This window comes from Coregonus lavaretus (assembly GCF_964263955.1).
Source record: "Coregonus lavaretus genome assembly, chromosome: 5".
NCBI lineage: Eukaryota > Metazoa > Chordata > Actinopteri > Salmoniformes > Salmonidae > Coregonus > Coregonus lavaretus.
In genome coordinates, this window is record NC_139992.1 from 72,038,602 (window position 1) to 72,064,257 (window position 25,656).

General features: G+C 43.9%; 1 protein-coding gene across 1 annotated transcript in view; it reads left to right on the forward strand.

Moving 5' to 3' along the window:
* Positions 1–25,656, forward strand: part of tns1b (tensin 1b) — a 274,098-nt gene that overhangs the window by 224,524 nt on the left and 23,918 nt on the right. Inside the window, exons 17-20 of the mRNA XM_084162084.1 lie at positions 14,219–15,832; positions 20,456–20,649; positions 20,793–20,931; positions 24,639–24,740. Of these exons, the coding sequence (XP_084018210.1) occupies positions 14,219–15,832; positions 20,456–20,649; positions 20,793–20,931; positions 24,639–24,740 (2,049 nt within the window). The remainder of the gene's footprint in view (positions 1–14,218; positions 15,833–20,455; positions 20,650–20,792; positions 20,932–24,638; positions 24,741–25,656) is intronic.

The following is a 25,656-nucleotide window of genomic DNA, read 5'->3' on the forward strand; positions in this document are numbered from 1 at the left end:
AGCCTATCAGAAGCTTCTAAAGCCATTACATAATTTTCTGGAATTTTCCAAGCTGTTTAAAGGCACAGTCAACTTAGTGTGTGTAAACTTCTGACCCACTGGAATTGTGATACAGTGGATTATAAGTGAAATAATCTGTCTGTAAGCAATTGTTGGAAAAATTACAAAGTAGATGACCTAACCGACTTGCCAAAACTATAGTTCGTTAACAAGAAACTTGTGAAGTGGTTGAAAAACGAGTTTTAATGACTCCAACCTAAGTATATGTAAACTTCCGACTTCAACTGTATAAATCGTTTATAAAAAGTTACACAGCAAATAGTCTAACAATGTGGAAAAAAGTTGGCGGGTTGAGGATAAATTTAGCCACTATTTATTGTTGAACGCAGCATATTTTGTCTGGCTAATAGCCTACACAAATTGGCTGCAATTAATGTCAATTTAAATTAAATCCAACTTGAGAGACTCCCCTGGTCTTCTGAAGTCCTCCTTGCTGCTTCTCTCTCTGTGTCTCTTTTTCTCTTTCTTTCTCTTAGAAAAAAGTATTTCTCTGTCTCTCTCTTTTTTTTCTATGTAGAGGCCTATTAGATACAGTTTGCGACAGCGTCACCTTGCATTTTTGTGTGCAAATTTGTTCACCACGGCCTTTAGGTCCAAGTTGCGGGCCTGACTGTTTTCTATACTGAGTATTGACAACCCAGACAGTCTTTCCTGAGACATTGTGCATTATATGTGCATTGCGCTGCACACAATTTAAACTTAGTCTTGAATGATGCATGCCAAGATATACCAGAGATAAGGAACTGTTGATATTGCAACCACACAACTCAAATGCCGGTTCACCAGTCTGAACAAAATCACAAACCACTTTTTTAGTTTGAGCCCTCAACAACTGTTGTCCGCTAAAGATGATAATCTGTTTTCATCTGCCAATTTATTGGCTGTCCAGTATCCAGACAACCTGTCCCATAGCTTCCTATACAGTTAATTTATTTCCATAACGTGTTGCAGAACTGCTGTTGCTTTGAAGCAACACTCCATTCTGCCCAGCTTCCCTGATGTTGCTATGGTAATCAAGCTGTTTTTAATCATCCCTGTAACTGCTGCTTTTGCGGGGAGATCGTTTTCTGAACTAAAACGCATAAAGAACTACATAAGAAGCATTAGGCTCTCGGTCTGATATGAGCTTTTGAACACCTGCGTAAGCTCCACTCATTGTGCTGGTGCCATCGTAGCCTTGACCATTGCATTTGTTCACTGATATCCCCTTACTTTCAATCAGTTCAATTATTTATTTTTCAAGGCCTGAGGCACTTTGATCAGTCACATTCTTGAAGCTCAAGTAACAAATACTTAGCTTCCTAGTACATATGGATTTGTTTTATTTTTATGAATTACTTTTTGGAGGGTTACTGTCAAAATGATTTATTCAATTTTTAAAAAATAGACATCGATGACAGGTGCATGGGCCCCCCAAGTTTGTGGGCCCCCGCGGGGGCTGTGGGGGTGTCCGTACGCCAGTGGATTGGCCGTTGCGTAACAGACCAGGACATAATAATGCCCTCTAGCAGAAGACGACAGACACAAAAGCATAACAAAGTGTCTTGTGTGGTGTTCATTGTTCACATTTGTCTCTGGTTTAGGGCACAGCGATGGGGCCTGTCTACATTGATGCACATGGAGCCTGATTGGGAATAGAGGGTTTTGGACAGTTCCCAAACATAGGGTCGGACCCACTGGTGGGTTATAGCTAGGTATCCTATTCTAGGACAGTTATTTTGTACCTTTCTTTATTTTTTATAATAATAATAATAATATGCCATTTAGCAGACATTTTACCATTCTCCTTTGGGGATATGGTGTGGGTTTTTAGTGAGTGAGCAGTGCTGGGGGACATGCATGTCTGGAACTGTAGTGGCTAACTGAGGACCCAGGCTGGTCTTAGAGAAACAATGCTAACTGCTAGCTGACAGCCATTAGCCGTTAGCCACAGACGCTAATGTATTTAAATGACTGGTGTTGGGCACTTGCCTGACTGCTTATGGAGTGGCTACCTGGGACACTGTCTGGTCTTAGAGAAACAACGCTAGCTGTTAGCGCTGTTAGCCTGTAGCTGTTAGCCATGGGTGCTAATGTGCATGAACGACTGGTCCCTCACAGCTTGACTCCAGCTGGTGTCCAGACAGTCTCTCTCTCTCTCAGCTCACGGTATAACAGTGTTTGCCTTTGGGCTTAACTACCTCTGGGAAATGGGCGTGTGTGGAGGAGTGGAAAGGAGGACAGGAGGAGGAGGAGGAGAGGAGGATAGGACCAGCAACGCACCCTGTCTTTATTAGCCACCGCTGTCTTGTTTCTTTTTGACGCTCTCAGGCCTCCTCTCCCTTCATACCGTCCCACTGCACGGGTTACTTAGCCTGTTGAATAGGCAACCCTCTGAGCTGGGTGTGGGTAAACACAGGGCTAAGGTTTACTGGGGAGGTTTGGTTACACATAAGAGGTATAGCTATACATACACAAACATACACACACAATCATAGATGCAGGCATGTACTGTATGTTTCATCAATGTTACACTTTAGCCCTGTTTTAACATATAGCCATATGCACACACACACACAGTGGTGTAAAGTATTAAGTAAAAATACTAGTTTTTTGGAGTATCTGTAATTTACTTTACTATTTATATTTTTTTGACAACTTTTACTTTTACTCCACTACATTCCTAAAGAAAATATGTACTTTCTACTCCCATACATTTACCCTGACCCGCAAAAGTATTCATTATATTTCGAATGCTCAGGCAGGAGGACAGCAATATGGTCCAATCACGCACCTATTAATATAATGCGTAGTCATCCCTACTGCCTCTGATCTGGCGGACTCACAAAACACAAATACTGCATTTGTAAATGATATCTGAGTGTTGGAGTGTGCCCTTGTCTATCCGTAAATGTTAAAAACAAGAAAATTGTGCCATCTAGTTTGCTTAATAGAAGGAATTTGATGTATAGCATTTACTTTTACTTTTTACTTTTACTCAAGTATGACAATTCAGTACCTTTTCCACTACTGCCATTAAACCCCTACAACTCATCCAGAATGCCGCAGCCCGTCTGGTGTTCAACCTTCCCAAGTTCTCTCACGTCACCCCGCTCCTCCGCACACTCCACTGGCTTCCAGTTGAAGCTCGCATCTGCTACAAGACCATGGTGCTTGCCTACAGAGCTGTGAGGGGAACGGCACCTCCGTACCTTCAGGCTCTGATCAGTCCCTACACCCAAACGAGGGCATTGCGTTCAACCACCTCTGGCCTGCTGGCCCCACTACCTCTGCGGAAGCACAGTTCCCACTCATCCCAGTCAAAACTGTTCGCTGCTCTGGCACCCCAATGGTGGAACAAGCTCCCTCACGATGCCAGGACAGCGGAGTCACTCACCACCTTCCGGAGACACTTGAAACCCCACCTCTTTAAGGAATACCTGGGATAGGATAAAGTAATCCTTCTACCCCCCTTTACCCCAGCCCAAACATTTGTAAAAATATACATTTGTAAGTCGCTCTGGATAAGAGCGTCTGCTAAATGACGAAAATGTAAATGTAAATGTAAAACCCGATACGTTTAGACTTGTACTCAAGTACTGTTTTACTGGGTGACTTTCATTTTCTAATAAGGTATCATTACTTTTACTCAAGTATGACAATTTAGTAATTTTTCCCAACACTGCACACACACACACATACGCGCGCGTACACGCACACGCACCCACCCACACACACACACACACACACATACACATCCTTTGGGATCCTTGGGGGATTGCAACCCGACACTCCCCTCATACTATCTTAATAGAGCCTTCGGTTATCTCGTCCTGCTCTTTCCTGTTTTCTGTCACTGGACATTATCTAACACAGATACACTTCACCAGCATGACCAAAACATCAGCGTTTTATTTTACCAGGTTACACACAGTTACAGACAATGACCAACATAAAATGTCAAACTTTTTCAAAACTTCAACACAAAAATACAGTGTAAGTATGAAGATATGGAATCCGCTTCTTGCCCCCCTAACTGAACAAGGCCAGCTAGTCTGAGCCCGAGGAATTAGTTCTAGATTAGGACAATAGAAAGTGCTGATTCACCGCCCACGCTGCACCCAGCCAACAACCTGGCAGCACACACTCACACATGCACACACACACACCGCACAACACACACAACACACACACCGTACACACACCGCACACAGCCAACAGTCTGGCATGGCCGTGTCTCCCTCTGTTTGTCAGCTTCACCGCATAGGGTCCTTTGAATTGCTTAATTGCTGTCCAATGATGTGCCTGAAGTAATGAGGCACCACAGTTGAACAGGCAGTAGCCATGGAGGAAATGGGACTTTGTTTGGTTCTTTTCATGAGGAAGTCGTCCTATTTTGTGGCATTCTGGAGTAGATAGTCTGTAACTTGGTTCTCTAGACTGTGTGTGTGAATGGACTCAATGACTGCAAAGTTCAAAGTACTCTATTGGGCCCCATCAGTATTACACAGACCTATTTCAAGAGTAACTATAATGGAATAAGCTATGTGTATGGAAATGAGGCCTTTCGAAAGAGGTTACAGTGGGGAAAAAAAGTATTTAGTCAGCCACCAATTGTGCAAGTTCTCCCACTTAAAAAGATGAGAGAGGCCTGTAATTTTCATCATAGGTACACGTCAACTATGACAGACAAAATGAGCATTTTTTCTCTCCAGAAAATCACATTGTAGGATTTTTAATGAATTTATTTGCAAATTATGGTGGAAAATAAGTATTTGGTCAATAACAAAAGTTTCTCAATACTTTGTTATATACCCTTTGTTGGCAATGACACAGGTCAAACGTTTTCTGTAAGTCTTCACAAGGTTTTCACACACTGTTGCTGGTATTTTGGCCCATTCCTCCATGCAGATCTCCTCTAGAGCAGTGATGTTTTGGGGCTGTCGCTGGGCAACACAGACTTTCAACTCCCTCCAAAGATTTTCTATGGGGTTGAGATCTGGAGACTGGCTAGGCCACTCCAGGAACTTGAAATGCTCCTTACGAAGCCACTCCTTCGTTGCCCAGGCGGTGTGTTTGTGATCATTGTCATGCTGAAAGACCCAGCCACATTTCATCTTCAATGCCCTTGCTGATGGAAGGAGGTTTTCACTCAAAATCTCACGATACATGGCCCCATTCATTCTTTCCTTTACATGGATCAGTCGTCCTGGTCCCTTTGCAGAAAAACAGCCCCAAAGCATGATGTTTCCACCCCCATGCTTCACAGTAGGTATGGTGTTCTTTGGATGCAACTCAGCATTCTTTGTCCTCCAAACACGACGAGTTGAGTTTTTATACCAAAAAGTTATATATGGTTTCATCTGACATTCTCCCAATCCTCTTCTGGATCATCCAAATGCACTCTAGCAAACTTCAGACGGGCCTGGACATGTACTGGCTTAAGCAGGGGGACACGTCTTGCACTGCAGGATTTGAGTCCCTGGCGGCGTAGTGTGTTACTGATGGTAGGCTTTGTTACTTTGGTCCCAGCTCTCTGCAGGTCATTCACTAGGTCCCCCCGTGTGGTTCTGGGATTTTTGCTCACCGTTCTTGTGATCATTTTGACCCCACGGGGTGAGATCTTGCATGGAGCCCCAGATCGAGGGAGATTATCAGTGGTCTTGTATGTCTTCCATTTCCTAATAATTGCTCCCACAGTTTATTTCTTCAAACCAAGCTGCTTACCTATTGCAGATTCAGTCTTCCCATTCTGGTGCAGGTCTACAATTTTGTTTCTGGTGTCCTTTGACAGCTCTTTGGTCTTGGCCATAGTGGTGTTTGGAGTGTGACTGTTTGAGGTTGTGGACAGGTGTCTTTTATACTGATAACAAGTTCAAACAGGTGCCATTAATACAGGTAACGAGTGGAGGACAGAGGAGCCTCTTAAAGAAGAAGTTACAGGTCTGTGAGAGCCAGAAATCTTGCTTGTTTTTAGGTGACCAAATACTTATTATCCACCATAATTTGCAAATAAATTCATTAAAAATCCTACAATGTGATTTTATGGAGAAAAAAATTCTCAATTTGTCTGTCATAGTTGACGTGTACCTATGATGAAAATTACAGGCCTCTCTCATCTTTTTAAGTGGGAGAACTTGCACAATTGGTGGCTGACTAAATACTTTTTTCCCCCACTGTATGTTGACCAAGTGTACACTCATTGTTAGAGAATGAAGTTGATTTGAACAGCACTTAATGTGTCTGATGGCTTTGAGTAGGGATTATCCTGTCTGCTTCTAGCCAGTAGATGTGGAATGAGTGGCTGCTCATCCTCCTTGGGTCCTCTCCAGACCACAGCCCCAGCCATGGCGAGCCGATCAAAGCATCACCTCAAATGGGCCTCAGGATTTTCCCATGCAGCGCTATGAGTTGAGCAGAGCTTGATTGCTTTTCCTTAGACAAAAACTTCATCCAGAGTGAAACCTTAGCTCTACATAGAGAGAGACTGTGGCTGTGACACATGATTGTGTACAAGTGTGTGTGTGTGCGTGTGTGTGTATGTGTGTGTGTGTTTGGGGGGCAGATGAATATAGCAGATGAATACTGACTGAAGGTATCTGACCATTCTATATGAAACCCATTTGTAAAGATCTTGTCTTTCCAAACCCCAAACACTTTCTCCATGTAGTGCTGTCTCATAGATCTAGAAGGTGAGCCATCATTGATGTATTTTAAATGTCCTCCACTTTTAAATAAAGCCTCCATTAGCACAGAGTGGGCTTCTTTGCTGACAGTACAGTAAGTGTTTGGGGGAGATACAGCAAGGCTTTAGATGGAGGCAAGGGCATGGTGCTCCGGGGACTTACTCAGCAGAAATCAGCTCCAGTTTTGCAAAGGCATCTGATTCACACAGGCTTCTGTCCTAACTTAAACTGACTGGATTTCATCTACTGTGCGTTCAAAGCCAAATCTGTTCCTTACTCTGTTACCGTATCGTCCTCCCTCTGTATCTGCCCTCGTGCCTTTACAGTTACAGCAGCGTTTCACAAAAAACCTGCTGATGGCCACTGAAGGACCAGTCAATAGTTTAGCCATTAACTCTGTCCAAATATGGCCTGTGCCAAAAACATCTCCATGTACAGATAGGGATCTAAGTAGCCTGCTCTCCAGGGGGCTTGGAATGGATTGGCTCGATGCCAAACTCTAAACTCCCTTGATTGATTCCATTAGTGCCCAAGGTTATGTTCTCACTGAACGCAGTCATCATCACAGCTTTGTTTTCAATGTAGCACTTGTGGCCAGTGGACCGTCAACCCCCCACGATAGTTCTGGTTTCTTTGGAATTTGAAATGTACTTGCACACACACACATACACACACACACCGGGGTCAAAGGTAACACTGGGGGAGCATCTGGAAGACAGAACCTCTAAACATAAAAAAAGTGGAATTTTGGTTGGTTTTAATTCACATCCAAGTCAAAACAGGACATTAGATTATTAGCTAAGTATATCATAGCCTCTTCGCTCCGGGAAACCTGTAACGTTACATATTGATCCGGAATGCCTTACCAGTTGTTTTGGCTATACAATGTGTGAAAAGAAACGTTTATATCCAACTTTTCCTGAGTTGACCGAATTCACACCATATCGCCCTAAAGTTGCACTGCCATCTGGGATCATGTGGTAATCTCGCTTGGCAACCACTACGTAGGATGTGGGGGACTAGTGAGTGAGCTTCGGAAAATGTACATTTAAACGTTTATTTTTACCATAGTTCACACATTGTGTAGCCCGAAACAACTGGTAAGGCATTCCGGATTATAGATTTGCGTTCGGTGATGGTTTCTCACAAATAGGTAAACTAGAGGGCTGGTAAATATATACGGGATGTCGCCTTCAGTGATGGGAGATCTGTGTAAAGGTCTCCCGGAGTGAAGAGGCTAAGTAGATAATAGTGAACTTCCAGTAGTTTGAGATGTGATCTCTGAGAACTGTACAGCTCACTCGCTCCAAGGGGAGCATGATATCAAAGACACACACACACATCATGTGGTGACAAATAGTTTGAGACAGACAGGGCAAATGCCATGGTACGATCTCCCTGCTGAGCAATTAGGCAGGGCAAGGTGTCAGGAATGATGACAGGTCCCCTGACAACTGTGGGTATGATCACACAGAAAGGCATTTGCCTCCTGGAGCGAGTGAGTCAAGAAAACACAGAGACAGAAATAGCGGGGCCGTTGTAAAAAGCTGCAAAGGCATTAGATTTTCTATCTCTGTTCGGTATCTGACCTCCCCTCCTGCTACTGTGACTATCCTAAATGTAAGACCCTTAAGATACAACTTGAGGAGGGAGAACTAAAGCATGGCTAAATCTGACATGTGAGCGTCTCAGCCTAGAATAATCTTCAGCACTTACTTTATAGCTTAGAATAGTCTGCCATCATCATTATTAACTCTGAGTTGACTGAGCAGCACAGAGCTGTACAAAGAGGATGAATGATGATGATGATGCTGATGATGAGAGAGTGGAAGAGAGAGAAAATTGGACTCAAAGGAGGGAGACCAAGAGAGGGGGACTGTCTTGATTATGATTTTACATTATGTTGTGTACCTCGTGTCCGGTTGCTGCTGAATTTGCTGTGTTGGCGTATCAAGGTTTATCAGCACATGAACTAGTGTGTTGGCTATTTATGCTTACTGCTCCGTCTAGTCTTAGTTTCATGTGTGTTATCAGATTGGAAGAGAGAAGCAGAATGTTTGTTCTCTGTTGTTCCACAATAAATCCACTGTGATATGCCTAAGAGATGGCTAAGTAAAATGGACCTCAATGGACGCTCAAACAGAAGAGTTTGAGCTTAGTACGGAAAATATCAGTGCACTTTACATTGTGTATATGTAACAAGACTAGAATGTGCAGATGCAAAGGTAGTGTGTGTGTATGTGCGTACGTGTGTGCGTGTGTGTGCATGTATCTGCGTGTATGTAATCTCATTAGTACCCTGCTCCAGATCAGATACTATTGAGCACGTCTTACTATCACCTTAATCTCTCTTCTCTGGTTCTTTCTCATCACCTTTTCCTTGCTCTTTCATTTCCTTCTCATTATTTCCTCCCATCCCAATACAGGGTGTGGTTCTTTCTTTCACAGGAACAGCTTGTTTCTTTCCCTAGTGCTGGCTCAGATAGCTAGTAAAATGTCAGTCATTGGACTTAGTGGCTCTTTTCCATTGCAGGAACGTTTGCGACAGGAGCCAACATAAGGAGTGGCTCATTTCTATGTGTGGGTGGGTGGGAGGTGTACAGTATTGTGTGTGTGTTGGGGGGGGGGGGGGGGGTCTGTGTGTTTCTGTGTGTGTTGAATGTGGATCGGTTCTTCCTTGTGTGTGTGTGAGAGAGGAAAACAGAGGGAGAGAGAGAAGTGATGTCACTCAGTCAAACACATACTGTGGTGTGTGTGGCTGCCCCTCTCCCCAAACAGACACACAGAGACTGTTGTAAGAGTTCATGGGACTTCACAGCAGTAGCTCACTCAGAGTAGCTTAGACAGGCAGCCAGTCAACACTAGTCCACAACAGCAGCGGCTCTCACAACACGATTAGCCTTCTGAGCCAAGACAACCCCCCCCCCCCCCCCATTCAGCTCCGCAATGTTCTGCTCCGGGGGCTCCGCTTTGTGGTAGCACTAGGGCTTTTCCCATATTCCTCTGGACTGTACCAACGGCCGCTTTCACACAGGTAGGGGAGCTCCTTTCGCGCTTTATCTGTTGTGCTTTTGGAATACCTTCAATTATATAAGATCGGAAACTTATTGAAAGTAAGATCCAGAACCTACAAGTAGCTTCCTTTCCAAGTGCTTTGCCATGTGTGTCTGTCTTCACTATTAATACTGGGTATTCAGGGATGATGTGTTGAGCTGCACCGGATGATTTACTATCGGTTGGCGGTTATGTATCACATTTGGATCTGTTGCCAGTTGTGTCACATTTGGCCGTAAGCAGGTGATTAAAAAGGTGCTAAAACAGATAGAAAAAGAGCTGCTCATCTTTCAGGACATCTATGTCTGTAGGATTTATAAGTATGTGTGCGTACCCCATTTAATGTGGTCATTTGACCCTTAGAAGTGACACTAAGAGGTAAATAAAGACATGATGATGACGCCTTTCTTTGGTTTTACACCACAGTCTATGGGTTGAACTCTTCAGTCAGGGTCAGACGTCTGGGTTGAAGTTGAAATTGGAGCTCAAGTTTTGGGAGACTTCACTGTGACATTGGTGTGTGCTACTCTTCTGTTTGCATCTGTCGGAGGGACAACAAAGGTATTTATGCGCCATTCAGAGTGCAATATCAGTGACTTTCTTTGTGTGGTAGAAGATGTTATGTCTGTATTGTTTTTAAGTTATTTCTCTAGAACCTTCCAGACTCTCAGTAAAGGAAGATGTTGTCCACGGCAACAGAGTAGATGAAGGGGAAAATAATCACTTTTTCCAAGCAATGCTGTTCTTAAAGGAAGTCCTGGACTGTGACCTAGGCCAGTGAAAGGAAAGAAACAGGCTGTCGAGACATCAGCCTAAGCCTTGAAAGGAGACTTAAGCTTATTTAGTGCAGTTTCGAGGGTCCTTGTGTTTAAAACTTAAAAGTTTAATGTTGTTCAGCAAAACATCAACCCCATTTATTACGAATTGAAATGACCATTGAAGAGATTCTCAGATCCCAGATTCAGATTGTACCTTAAAGGGCAATTCCTCCACTTTTCAACATCATATCAATTTTCTCCAGCACCATACCAGTGTCTACATATATGAAAATGGCGCCTTTCTATAATCTGTGGTTAAAAATATAAGAAAGGTCCTAAGAAATGCTTCTCTGTGACATCACACAGTAGGATTAAAAGTAAGAAAAACTGTTACTTTCAAAAGCAGCAATACATTTCTAGCCATAGGGAGGGTGTTTTCTTGCTCCCCAAGTAACTTTTTATGATGTCATCGGGCAGAACTTTTTTAATTCTACAACATATGTAGACACTGGTATTGTGCTGGAGATAATGAAAATTAGTTTGAAAAGTGGTTGAATTGCCCTTTAAAGACAGGGGAATTAATAACATAGGACTCTGGGCTCTATTTTCGGCTGGCGTTATGGCGGCGCTAGTGTCAAACGCATGTTCGTTTGCAATTTCGTCATGTAAAAACTGGCGCACTGGCATTTTCCAGCCCTAACACCAGTTTCAGCAATTTACCTGTCTTATATCAGCTTGCTTGCGCTCAGATGGGCAGGGTGGAAATATTTGAGGTATGTCCTTAAAAACATTATCTAAATTGCTAATTTCAGGCAGCGCTGATAAAGAAATTGAAGACCAACCAAAAGCTAGTTTTAGCGGTAACGCAGTTGGTTATGGCATGAATTTTGACAGCAGAAAGGCAGCCTATCCAGCCGTGACTCACACTGCCCAAATGCGCATGGAACAAGAGTAGCCTAATGTGCTTTGGTGCCTGTATACTTCGTATTTAAAACAAGTTGTTTCGTTTTGTTTAGAATTTGATTAGAATGATTTGTTCTCTTTTTAGGCCTTATCAATAATGAATTTAATCTTGCTTATTGACAATGTTTGGCATGTCCATGCTCAGCCATAATGCAATTTACAGTAGGCCTATCCCCTATATCAGTGTGAATGCTATTGAAGCCATGCAATTACTTAGAACAATGTGGACTGCAAATAGGTATATTTTAACCTATTTAGCAAATAGGATAGGTCTACATTTTGTTATTTCATTTCTGTAAGCCATTTAACAAACTATAACGGACTAACATTGGAATTGGAGTTGAATCAAAGGCAATTTATAAAAGGCTGTAAATACACAACCTGAAGCAACCACATATTTTGCCATGGAGCACGTTCTGATTGGCCAGCGAGGGGCCAAGCCTCGACACACTCATAACTTGTTTATTCATCAAAACCCAGCCCTTTCGCTCCAATGCCAGCAAGTGCGCAGATAACTTTGATAGTGAAAATAGCTAAGATATTTCGGAAACACCCCTGAACCTATAACGTTACTGACTGCGCTTAGATTGACCATTACGTTAGGTTCGTTAAAATAGAGCCCTTAGTCTGGTATAATAGATGGAAAAAGTGTGACCTTGCAGTGATTTATGGGCAACCCTGCAGAGAGGGGTGGGTCAACCTACAGAGACAGGTTCAAAGTTCATACCAGGGCATTATGGTCCTCACCAGGTGACCTGTAGCATCTGGCAGGAAGTGGCTTCAGGGGTCAAAAGGTCAAAGGTCACATCACAAGAGTAGGTAGAATTTGCCCTTAACCACTGATACAGGGTGAGATGTTTCCTCATACCTCTCATGTTTATGGTTACGATTGGGAATAGGATAATCTGACCCTATATCTGTTAAAGGAAACGTTACAGAACCTCATAGATCAGCTAAACAACAACAACAGTGCTGGTCTATGGACTTTTGCATTCACAGAGAAGCATTCACAAAGTTTTCTGAAGGCTTGTGATGTTCGCACTGGGTTTTTTAGGATGGCACGCTCTGTTTGTGCATTGCTGTTCCCAGCTGTACAATCTGATTTGTATATCAGGAGATATCTCAGAAAACATACACACTCTGTCTCACACAAGACACACACACACATACACACACACACACACACACTGCTGTTTCATCCATACAGGCTTTGCTGTAACGCTAGCCTGTAAAGCTTCATGGGAACTGTGTGGGGTGAGGAGCTGGAAGCTTAATTAGATATAACTTTTCGTCAATGCTCACTTCATGCCCTCTGATGGAGGCTGGAATGCTGAAATGTGCTGCTTTTTAATGATATGTTGTAATAAGGAGCATTCTTCGTTCAACTTCCATTGTCCTCCTCCAAGAGTGGCAAAATATAAATCTTTGTATAGCACTGTGGGCATTGTGGTTTCCAATGTGAGCTTGCATGGCAGGGCAGTTTAAATGTCATGCTGCATAGAGCCAGCTGCTAAGTGGGCATTGTGAATAGCAGTTTGCCACTGGTGGTTTAGGTGGTCATCCCCTTCACTGATGTATTGTGACAGGACCTGACCACAAGGAATCAATGGGAATAGTGTAGGGCGTGTGTGTGTGTGTGTGTGTCTGTGTGCGTGTCTGCACTTGTGTACGTGTGTGTGTGTGCATTGCGTGCATTTGTGCACGTACAGTATGTGTTTGTCCAGTGAATTGCGTACGTGTGATTTAGCATTTTGTGTCTTTCTCTGTGTGTTTTTTGTCTGTGGTAGGAAATGTTTTGCTTCTATTCCAAGGGGGCAGGAAAGGCCTTCAGGGTTTACTTACTTACTTAGTGAGGCAGTTTTTCCACCATGACTCAGTGCTTCTGGATGGGGCTCCCTCTACCTCTTGGGAGGTCCCCTGGACAGGGAGTGGGGCTGCCCTGTGTATGTGCTTGTGTGTGTGTGTGTGTGTGTGTGTGTGTGTGTGTGTGCATGAGTGTGCATGTGTGTGTGTGTGCGTGAATATTTAAGTGTAGTTGTGTGTTCCAGGATGATGTACCAATGATCCATTGCTTTGCTCTGAGCTCATTCTGTAAAATACCTCAATTGCCAGTTTTATTCCATCAGAACCGGGTGATGTGCATTAACATAGATAATACATAATATACTCTGTATACAAACACATAAACTATTTTCCAATGCATTTCAGGTGGCTGTGATTTGTGGTATTGGCTTGAGAAAGTGCAAGCCAGGCTTCTGTGATTTCATCCTATTTTCCACAGCGCATGCCACAGCCCCATTCTCATTTCCTGTCAGAGAGAGGCTGGTAAAATAGGCAGAAGTGGGCCAGTATTCAGTTTAACTGCAGCTGTTTTGGCATCGCCTGCACACTGACAAATTACACTTTCCCCACCTACTCCTCTTTTGTCCTTTCCCTGCTCTTTCCCTCCTCCCTCTTGCACTTTCTCTCTTTCTCAATTATACTGGATTTAGTTGCTTTATTGGTATTACAGGTCTGTGTTGCTGAAAAGTAATGATATTCAGTATACCAAATGTCCACAAACCTTTGAATGATATACATTGAATGATGACATTTTTGTGTGTACTGGCTCTTCATCTTGATTCATATGAATTGAATGATGACCATTGTACGTAATATACTGTACAGTGAAATTTCCCTCTTTGTAAACACCCTCTTTCCATCTTTTTCTCTCTCCAGACGTCATACACACACAGGGCCCTCTTGACGGCAGCCTCTACGCTAAAGTTCGCAAGAAGGAGTCCATCGAGGGCACGGTCACTGCCAACGGCCTCTCACCTGCCGCCACCGAACACGTCCTGCCTGCAGTCGACCAAGCCCTGTCGGTGAGCAGCGACTCTGGCAACTCCACCGCCTCTATCAAGACTGACCGCACCGATGAGCCAGCCCCGGCAGCAGCAGCCCAAGTCCCCCAGGCAGCCCTCCCAGTGAGCCAGCCACCAGCGACCCAGGAAGAGGTCCCAGACTCAGGCACAGTCCCGGCCGTCCAGCCCATCAGTCCCCAGGAGAAGCAGGAGCTGGAGCAGCTGCTTAGCGGCCTGGAGGGCCCCATGCACTGCCAGGGCTACCTGTCCTCCCCATCAGGTGGAGGGACGGGGATAGGACTAGGAGGAGGAGGAGTTGGAGGGGGAATACTTCACCTGGTGCCCGCCCAAGTTCACGTGAACGGCCACAACAGTAGAATGGACAGGGAAACGGATATTCTGGATGACGAGGTGGAGCTGCCCACCAGCCAGGAGGGCAACAGCGTGGATAGCCTGGGCACTCTGTCGTCCCTGGAAGGGAGAGCTACACCTGCAGACCTCTACTATCAGGCTGAGACGGTCATCAACGGGCAGGACGAGGTTCCCTATCTGGAGAGGAGGATCCCCCCCGAAGATACTGTCATCAATATCGCCATTCGCTCACAGGATGTGGCCGCTCAGGTTCCCGTCACCTTGTTGCGAAGCCTCTCCTCAGCTCAGGACGGGACAGACGAGTCCGTCCCCCCGTCGAGCAATTACATTTTCAGCCAAAACGGGAACCTGTATCGCTCGCAGTCGTTTGGTGCAGAGCAGAAACCCCTCCCCAGAGCGCCAGCACGTACCACCAGTAGTCGTGATGCCGTCCAACGGGGGCTCAACGTGTGGCAGCAATATGGCGTCCCAGAGGAGCCGGTGACGGACAGCGTCCATTTTGGCTCTCCTCCACCCTCCATGCCTCTACAGAGCCACCACAGCCTGCCCCAGTTCCCCCACCACCAGACCGCCTCGCAGCAGGAGATTGAGCAGTCCATCGAGGCCCTCAACCTGCTGATGCTGGACCTGGACCCAGGCTGTCCTTTGGGGCAGGTGCCCAAGTCCCAGAGCGCTCCCCCGGGGGATAATGCAGTTGTGGTGACCACGCAACCGTCCTTCTCCCAGACCCAGGCAAGACCCTCCTACCAGGCCGACTCAGCTATCTCGGGAAGCCATGCGCACCGCCTAGCCAAGGTCACGCTGAGTTCCTCCCCCATCCAGCCGTCCACGTCACCAGAGCCCTCTGCCGTCCAGAGACCCACAGCCATCTACCAGCCTGGTCCCACTGTAGTCTCCATCCCTGGCTTCCTCACAGAACCTTCCAGCCAAGGGGACGCCTGGACCAGCTCTCTTACCCAGGTCCCCACTACTGTTGGCCAGCTGCAGCTGAAGCCGATTAACACCTACCCCCCCAGCAAAATGTCCTCGTCCCTGTCCCCAGAGCTCCAGCAGAGTCTCAGTGCCGAGCCTGATGAAGTATTCAATGTGGAGGGCCTAGTAGCCCAGCGCGTGGCAGGTAAGACTGCAGATCTCATGTGTTGTCATTGGCATAAAAGTGTGATTTAATATACAAAGGAAACAGGAAGGTGATACTCAAGGCGAGGACACATTAGGATGTTAAAAGTGATAACTGTCATGAAAATGTATGAAATGCAAACAGAGAACATATTGATAGTTTTCTCCTAAAACAGAGAATTTATTACATTTTCTTTCCTAAATGTCGTTTTTTAACAGTTTGTTTACTGCACAAAGAGATGAACAGCCCACACAGAAAACATATTTCAGTACAACATGGAACTGTAAAACCCCCGGAGTAACAAAAGTAATCCTCAGAATATCCATTGTGAGCCCAGCTTGACTTTTCCTGGCTCTAAGCTCTGCCCTTTTGATGGGCTACGTTGGCGTTGATATGAGCCCTGTGAGGTCACAATGAAGCCATTGTACACACAGTGCTACAGCTTGACGTTCCCCTGTAAGACCCTGCACTGCACTGTATTAAGCACTGAGGCTTCCCAGAACTGACTGCTCCCAAGATGGAGGACACACCTAATAGTACATCTGGCTCATTGCTTAGAGCTTCTAGCACCCTACTAAAATAATGTTGTTTTTCATGTAAAAAGTGCTAAGAGAACTGAGCCTATGTCCAATAGGGCGATAGCTTGTTATGTGAAGCTAAAAGGACTTTACACGGCAAATGGCTCTTAATAAGGCCACACAAACATTTTTATGAGTAGTGATGCAAAAGAATGCCAACAAGCACACATTGACAAGGTTACACTGTCAGTGACATCATGAAACCATTTTAATGCACTTCTTCTACATGTGTATTGGTGGCCAACCCTTTTCCTGGAGAACAACCCATTTACCTTTTAAAGCAAACCAGCGTAAACCTACAATATGACAAGCTTTCCAAACTGCATAATTTCAGTGAATCTTATCTCTTGACAATCTGCTCATCAGTTATCACACATGCTCATGGGATGAGCTCTCTCCAATGGAGGAAGTTCGCTGGCTTAACCAAACACACACTCCATCCTGCACACAGGTCAGCAGTGTGGAAACCTGTCATAAAACCAAAGAGTAGTGATACGGAAACACATTGGAAAGCTGTGAAGGGACATCTCTGAAAACAAGTCCAAGAAAGATACTCTCACAGTAATGGAGTTGAATAGAATAAAAACCTTAATGCATCTTCTTGATTCTAAAATGATGAGTTTCAGTGAAACACCATTATGGCCAGACAGTGAAAGTGTTGTTATTGTGGTTTTATACACAAATCAAATCAAATCAAATCAAACTTCATTTAAAGTGCATTTAAAATTGCAACACACTTTACAGTAAAACAACAACATAAAGGAGATAAAAGAAAAACAAGCAGGAAGAATAAAAAGCAGGAAGAATATAAATGAGCAGGGAGAACCTCCTTCTGTCCTTGTTAGTTACTTGTCACACAACCACTTTGCTTCTCTGTCTGGACAGCTCAAGGCAACTGATAGTAGACTTTCCTTATCACATGATTGTGGTTGTCAGGAGATACAAGCCCACTTTGTCCACATGTACAGGCAGCTGTCCACTGAAACATATGTGACATGTCCACTTGGTTGGTTATATTTCTGATAGATTCACTGATGTTCACTGATCATGCCAGTCATTTTTATCATAGATGTTTGACATTTCCATTGTACTGTAAGCAATTATGATTTAGTTTTAATAAACTAGAAAATAACGTATCTTCTGTGGACCATCTCTTTATCGCTCTACCTCTCCATCATTCTCTCTCCTCTTCATCATCTCCATCCTCCTCCTCCTCATTCTCCTGCCAACTCCAATCATGCCCCTACTCTACCTACCCAGAGTACTCAGCCAGAATGCGAGGCCAGTCTGAGCACCGTCGCTCCCTCTCCCTCTCTGGTTCGTTCCCCTCCTCTCCTTCCCTGTTTCCCCTGCCACTTGACTCCTCTTCGAAACTAACCTTTCTGACTATCTTTCCATGGCACTGCCTGCCAGTTTGAGTTTGCTGTTTGCATTTGTTGCTTCCTGTTTATTCCCTTTCTTTCCATTTCTACCTTACTCTCTTTTTTTCTCATGATCTATCTTTCTTTTTTTCTGTCTCTCTCTCACTCTTTTTCTGTCTCTCTCCCTCTGGCTGTCTCTTTCGCTATGTCATAGAACTAACAATGTCCTCTAATGTCCAGTTTTTCCAATACACCATCCTTCATCTGTGATTGATGGAGGGGACAGTTTGATATTTATTTTTTAAGGTTAAGGAATCGACCCAACCCAAAAAAAACATTTGGGTTAATGTTTACGTTTTACAAGAACGAGATGAGGAAGCACAAAGATGGCTCTGTGCGGACTCGCAGCAGAGTGCATGTCACAAGATATCGTTTGCCAAAGCCAGGGAACAATACCCAAGGCCAGGAGACACTGGCCTCTTTCAAAGCTGCTCTTTTCCCCCTTCTGTTTTTAACATTATCATCGCAGACAAAGGGCACTAAATCTAGGGGGAAGACCGCTTTAGACCGCCTTTTTGAAATATTCTGAAGGCCTTATCTGTCCATTGGGAGAGATAGACTAGGACGCAGACTGTATTGTTCTTTCAGGGGACTGGAATGATGTCCGGACTGCAGTACTGCACTGTACTCCCCAAAGCCAGAGTAGTCCTTGGAGTCCAAGGACTGTAATGAATGACCACAATGACATCTATTCTATTAACATGGCTTCTTACAGCTCAGGGCTTGGAGCAAAGATGGAGCATGAGTAGACCAGACATTCCCGGTGTAGACAGTTTAGAATGGGGTCTGACCTGATCTACTGGAAGAAAAACACTCTATTTGGGTATTTATATACATACGTAGAGCTGTTTCTAATCTATTCAGTACATTTATTTTAAGGGAATTCCGATGAATTTCACCCCAGATAACCCTTCCGCGCCATAAGATAGTCCCTCACAGGAGCGATGGGTGCAGATGAAGAGAGCGATAGCCCTTTCTTCATAAAATAGGAAATATTATCAAATTTCCTAAGTTAAAAAAAATCATACAATATTTGTATTTATATGCTTGAAAAACAAGAGGGGGAAACAAAACAATTCCCCAGATATGTCAGTCAAGGGAATCTCTGCTGTAACAGCTGGAAGCTATTAGCCATCGCCAGGGCAACAATACAGTGTTTGACAGGCGCCACTGTAGAGCAGTGCATCCTGGGTCCATCTGTTTTGCGGTATCCCAGGACCATTGCTATTCAAGTGCCAGCGCTTAGAATTTATTGAACATTGCCCCTCTTCGATCCACAAATCAAAATAGAGCCCAGCCTAGACATGTGACACGACTGAAGCAGCGCCATTGGAGGCAAATCAAGAATGTAAAAAGATGGGCATATGAATGGCATGTGTGCAGGTTTGGCGTTTTAGGCCTACACTTAGATCTTGCCATGGTACTGTTTCGTTATGCTGTAAATTGGGTTCGAACAAAGCACACTTGGTGACACTAGATTTCTGTTGATATACAGTATATACACTGTTGTGCACTAGACAGACAGGAAGTTAGTTGGCGTCTTAGAAGGCTGCAATCCTTTAATACCATTTTTCCCTCTAAAACCCTTGTAGTTTTTACATTCAGTTTAAGGGTTGTGGAAAATGGATATGCTTCCTCACAGTCATGGATATGATTTGGAGTAAACACATAAGGCATGTCTGACTCTTGTGTGACCAAAGAGGCCATCTCCATTCTGACAGTAACTATTAGCCTCTTAGTTTCCCGCAGCTGCATGCTAATGCTATCTCTAACTCTCCCCCTTTGGCAGGTTTATCCTGCCAAAAGAGGCTGAGCTAGGACTCGTAAATATTTTTCACGGTTTCTATAACGTTCGACTCTCGCGCTAGGGTGTGTTTGCATGCTTGTCCATCTTTGGGAGGGTATGTCAGAACTTCAGGCATGGAGAATACATGAATCAGATGAATAGTTAGTTTTTGCAGACAGTCAGCACTAGCTTCAGAGTACATTGCGTAAACCCTGCATGAAAAAGCAAAAGGGAGGTGTTTATGCGCAATTAAAAAAAAAAAGTCAAACATTTTCTAAAACATACCATGCAGTAACTAAAACATTAAGATCTTACACAAATCATTTTTGTTTTACACTGGCAGTGGCAGCTCTCTCTCTTTCCCTCCAAACCCACTCATGAGCTTACTGGGCCTTTTGAAGTTCATTCAAAACGTTAGCTACCGCGACAGAGTATTACCCAGATAACAATAATTACAAATTTAGACTGTTTCACTGATGTACCGGCGAGTTCCTGATAATCTTGTGGCGTTCAACAAGAACATTGATCCCTACTGTTCCTCTCCAAACAACTCAGAGCTCTTATAAACAGTGCCTGATTTTAATGAGAAACGTTCTGGTCCGAGTGTTCAACATCAAGTAGCATGTTGAAAGGTCAGCTTTGCCGTTTCTTACTGCTCACTTTTGAACACTTTGTGACTGTTATGCTGATGTTTCTGTGGATTAATGGCTGTGCAAGACATTGCTGGTTTGAAGTGAAAAGTTGTGTTCCAAAGAGCATGATACTGATACGTGTTTGCATTTTATTTTTTTACTAAACACTGTTCTGATAGAATGTGACCCCTGTATGATCTGGACAGGTGTCCAGTCCAATGGGATGTCATTGGATGAGACATTGGCCCTGCCCCGTCACCGCACCACCAGCGAAGGACAATGCCTCAACGGCCACAACGAAAACTTCTCTTACGAACCCCCAGTCCGCTCCCCCATTCGCTGCGTCTCGCCGGAGTTCGTCAACACCATAAATCTGAATCCCGGGGGGCGGCCCAAGGAGGTAGAATGCTCTGCCCACAGCCTTAACCTTCTCTAGTGTGTCTCACATAGGATGATATATGATTATGATGACCATAATGAATACTAATGAATTTGTGTGTGTGTGCGCGAATGTGTGTGTCTCCTTGTCTTCTATCCCTTCAGAGACACATGCACAGCTACAGAGAGGCCTTTGAGGAGATGGAAGGGGGCTCAGTCAGCCCCACGCCCACTGTTGGTGGTGAGGTGTTCCCCCAAACCCCTGCCTTCCCTGTCTCGCCGCAAACCCCTTACTTCAACCTGTGTAAGTCTCCCATCTGGCTGGCTGTGGGCGCTGTGGAACTCAGGGGAATGTAGGCTTTTACCATAGAACAAATCGAAAGAAATTTATCCAAGAAGGAAGTAGGATGTTATTTCTAGGAATAATTACCATATGACTTGATCAGGAAAACCTCAAAAGTTTAACTGTATAGGATATTATAGGACATGAGAATAGCATGTTTTATTCAGGCATGTACAGGTTCAGAATGTAGAAACTATACAACTGATATTATGGTCAATAACGTAAGGGTGGCATTAGTCTAGCTCTGTCTGGTTGGTTTTAATTCTTGGACCATAACATTTTTCTTCTTCTTCTTCTTCTCAAAAAAAGAATAGACTACATCTTCTATTCCCGAGCATTCTACCCCATTTAGATGTAGGGCAATAAACTACATTTCCCACATTACAAAATCCATTTCAAACTCATTCAGACAGATTTGTAGGAAGTGCAGGATAGATCCTAATAACTGCAGAGGCCACACTGTCTGAGAGGCCACACTGTTTGCAATCGTGTCGGCTCATAGAAAAGCCTGAGTCATCAAATCAGACAAGAATCCCTCTTCTCTCCTGCCTTCCAGGCAGTAATTCAGTGGGTTTAGAGAATGTGCTGCCATCCACAGATCAACATATCCTGGGATCCCACCAGTCTTCTGATGTATTTAGTAGGCACATATTTTATAAGAAAGATAGGCACTGTCTAATTTCTTGATTTAATTTGGTGCATATCTTCCACGTTCATTTTGGTTAAGGCATTGAGCTGGATCTACACACAAACAATAGCGTGAGTTGTGTATTCAAACGTTTGACAAATTATGGAGTGAACTATCCCTTCAAATACCATGTCAGTTGCCAGCTCTACTAGTTACCTCATCTCCCCCTGGGCAAAGCCCTAAAAACACCCAGAAAAAGCCCATAGCATTTTTATCGCACTCAAAGGTGTTATACCCCCCAAAATAAATTCCCATGCAAAGCGGAAACGCAGCGAGTACTTACTTTTCCTGGCTAAACCATGATGATTTATGATATCTCTTTCCATGTAAGAAGATTCTAGTCAAGTATGCATCCACTTACATGCATCTACCAGTATTTAGGGATCTACTAGTAGTATGCTACTACTCAAGTATGCATCCCACTTTCAATATGCTTCAACTTCAATTTACACTTAATGTCTTGAAGAGAAACTGAAACAGATACTTTGATAGATTGGTGGGGCCCTGGGTATGTCTGTCCCTGTCTATCCCTGCCGTTCCAGCCCCTAACCCTAACCATTACTGCGAGGCAGGAGGCAGTGTTGGTTTTCTCTCTATGGAGCTAGTGGTGTCGTTGACTGTTGCCCTGCAAGCCTGGTCTTCTATCAGTTTGGTATCATCACTCCCATTGGTAATGTTTGGATTCAGGGTATGGAAAGCTGATGTTGGACCAGCGCTTAGGGCTACCCAGATCCCAATCACCGGCACATCCACGGACCCCTCTCAGCTCTAGACCTTTAGAGCGTCCCTCCATGATAGCCATTTGCCCAACACGATCCACCACATTGTAAGGCATTTAGGTTGCCAAACAGAACAAAGAATTGATTGGGATTCTTTGGTAAGTGGAGGATGATGCACGTCCCTAGTCCCACTGTTGACCGTGTTGGCCATCTTGGCCGAGACTCAGTGACCCTGAAGTGACCTCCAGCTCTCCCCTTCTGCCTATCATATCCCCCCGCACGGTTTTCCCCAGCATGCCACTGGAGAGCAGTACCTCTTAAGACATAAGAGCCCCTTCTGGACTTGAGATCCACACTAGATTGCTCATATAAAGGAAACACACTTTTTCACTCACGCTCATTCACACACATACGCACACACACACACATGTGCGCATATACAAATATTTCAAAATAACTAAGCCTCACTCTCCTAAGGTACTGCTCTCCATGTGACTGTTGTCATTTGTGTATTCCTTTTGTCATTACTCTGTTGTTTTGTTACGCACCAACTTCTCCCAAGTATCTTTATTTGTTAAACCATATACAGTGCCTTGCAAAAGTATTCATCCCCCTTGGCGTTTTTCCTATTTTGTTGCATTACAACCTGTCATTTAAATTGATTTTTATTTGGATTTCATGTAATGGACATACACAAAATAGTCCAAATTGGTGAAGTGTAATGAAAAAAATTAATTTTTTCAAAACGTCAAAATAATAAATAACGGAAAAGTGGTGCGTGCATAGGTATTCACCCCCTTTGCTATGAAGCCCCTAAATAAGGTATGGTACAACCAATTACCTTCAGGTCACATACTTAGTTAAATAAAGTCCACCTGTGTGCAATCTAAGTGTCACATGATCTGTCACATGATCTCAGTATAAATACACCTGTTCTGAAAGGCCCCAGAGTCTGCAACACCACTAAGCAAGGGGCACCACCAAGCAAGTGGCACCATGAAGACCAAGGAGCTCTCCAAACAGGTCAGGAACAAAGTTGTGGAGAAGTACAGAGCAGGGTTGGGTTTTTAAAAAATATCAGAAACTTTGAATATCCCACGGAGCACCATTAAATACATTATAAAAAAATGGAAAGAGTATGGCACCACAACAAACCTGCCAAGAGAGGGCCACCCACCAAAACTCACGGACCAGGCAAGGAGGGCATTAATCAGAGATGCAACAAAGAGACAAAAGATAACCCTGAAGGAGTTGCAAAGCTCCACAGAGGAGATTGGAGTATCTGTCCATAGGACCACTATACATGCCACAGAGTGTGGCCAGAAAAAAGTAGTTATGCACACTCATGTTATTTTTTTTTTTTTGTCTTATTTCTTGTTTGTTTCACAAAAAGAAATATATTTCATCTTCAAAGTGGTAGGCATGTTGTGTAAATCAAATGATACAAATCCCCCAAAAATCCATTTTAATTCCAGGTTGTAAGGCAACAAAATAGGAAAAATGCCAAGGGGGTGAATACTTTCACAAGCCACTGTATGGCTAGTCTTTTATACACATGTCAGTGAGTTACTGTTGTTATTTCTTTGATCAGTGTTGTCGTGCTTCAGTGGCTAGTTGTGCCACTGTACATTTGTGTGCATGGCGCACCTTTGCTTACATCCTGCCATGTTTATTGTGACAGTGTCGCTCAGAGGCTGATCCCAGTGTGATACGTTACCTGCATGGTCATCCCACAGAGCATGAGGCATGGACACACCCCTCCCACGTCTAGCTGTGTCCGTCATGATATCACCAATGTTTTTCTGTGTCACTGTGTCACATTCTGTTGTTATGATGTCTTGACAGCTCAGCACCTGTATGTACCATATGTATACACACACACTTGGTAGCCTAGTTCTGGACTAAAAATAACTTTCAAACAATATTCTCCATTGAGCATATTTTTTATTCCAGGACTAGTGTTATTCTAGGTCCTGGAAACCAGTATTTTATGTTCCCATGCTACACATGTCAGTCAGTCCTATTTATGAGGCATCTGATGAGCTCATAGAACACGTGCAGCAATGAGCAACCTGTCTTGGAATTCAGGAATCTAAAAATTACCCTATCAAGTGAATACATGTACATACCTTACATAGACCCAAACCAGCAAACACACACACACACAGAGGTACAACATGAACAGCACAGGTGTTTGCTGTTAAGACTGTTGTAGTGAGGCATGCTAAATGCTAAGTCATGTTGTTCTCTTTTCCTGCTAGGCCAAGCTCGTTCCCCTCCAGGCCTGATGAAGACTCCTCTCTCTGCCCTGGGCCTCAAACCCCACAACCCAGCCGAGATCCACCTCAACCAGAGTGGCTCAGGTGAGCTAGCACTACTTAGCGTGTTAGCCATTGTGCTCCATTCATGGGCATGAAAAGACTGTAAGCATAGAATAATGTAGCCTCTATAGCATGTTAGCATATTCTTACAGTGCTATGTTCACTTTATCTAGTTTGTATATTGTATGTAAACTTTGTGTAAATTTGTCTGTCTGTAGTCTGTCTCAATATGTTGTCTTTTGCTAGCAGCACCATATCACCAAGTAAAATTCTGGGTATGTGTAAATGTACTTGGCAAATACAATATATATATATATATATACTGAGCAAAAATATAAATGCAACATGTAAAGTGTTGGTCCCATGTTTCATGAGCTGAAATAAAAGATCCCCGAAATTTTTCATACGCACCAAAAGCTTATTTATTTTAAATGTTGTGCACAAATTGGTTTACATCCCTTTTAGTGAGCATTTCTTCTTTACCAAGATAATCCATCCACCTGACAGCTGTGGAATATCAAGAAGCTGATTTAAACAGCATGATCATTACACAGGTGCACCTTGTGCTGGGGACAATAAAAGGCCACTCTAAAATGTGCAGTTTTGTCACACAACACAATGCCACAGATGTCTCATGTTTTGAGGGAGCATGCAATTGGCATGCTAATTGCAGGAATATCCCCCAGAGCTGTTGCCAAATAATTGAATGTTCATTTCGCTACTATAAGCCGCCTCCAACGTTGTTTTAGAGAATTTGGCATTATTTCCAACCGGCCTTACAACCGCAGACCACGTGTAACCACGCCAACCCAGGACCTCCACATCCGACTTCTTCAGCTGCGGGATCATCTGAGACTAGCCCCCCGGACAGCTGATGAAACTGTGGGTTTCCACAACCGAATAATTTCTGCACAAGCTGTCAGAAACCGTCTCAGGGAAGCTCATCTGCGTGCTCGTC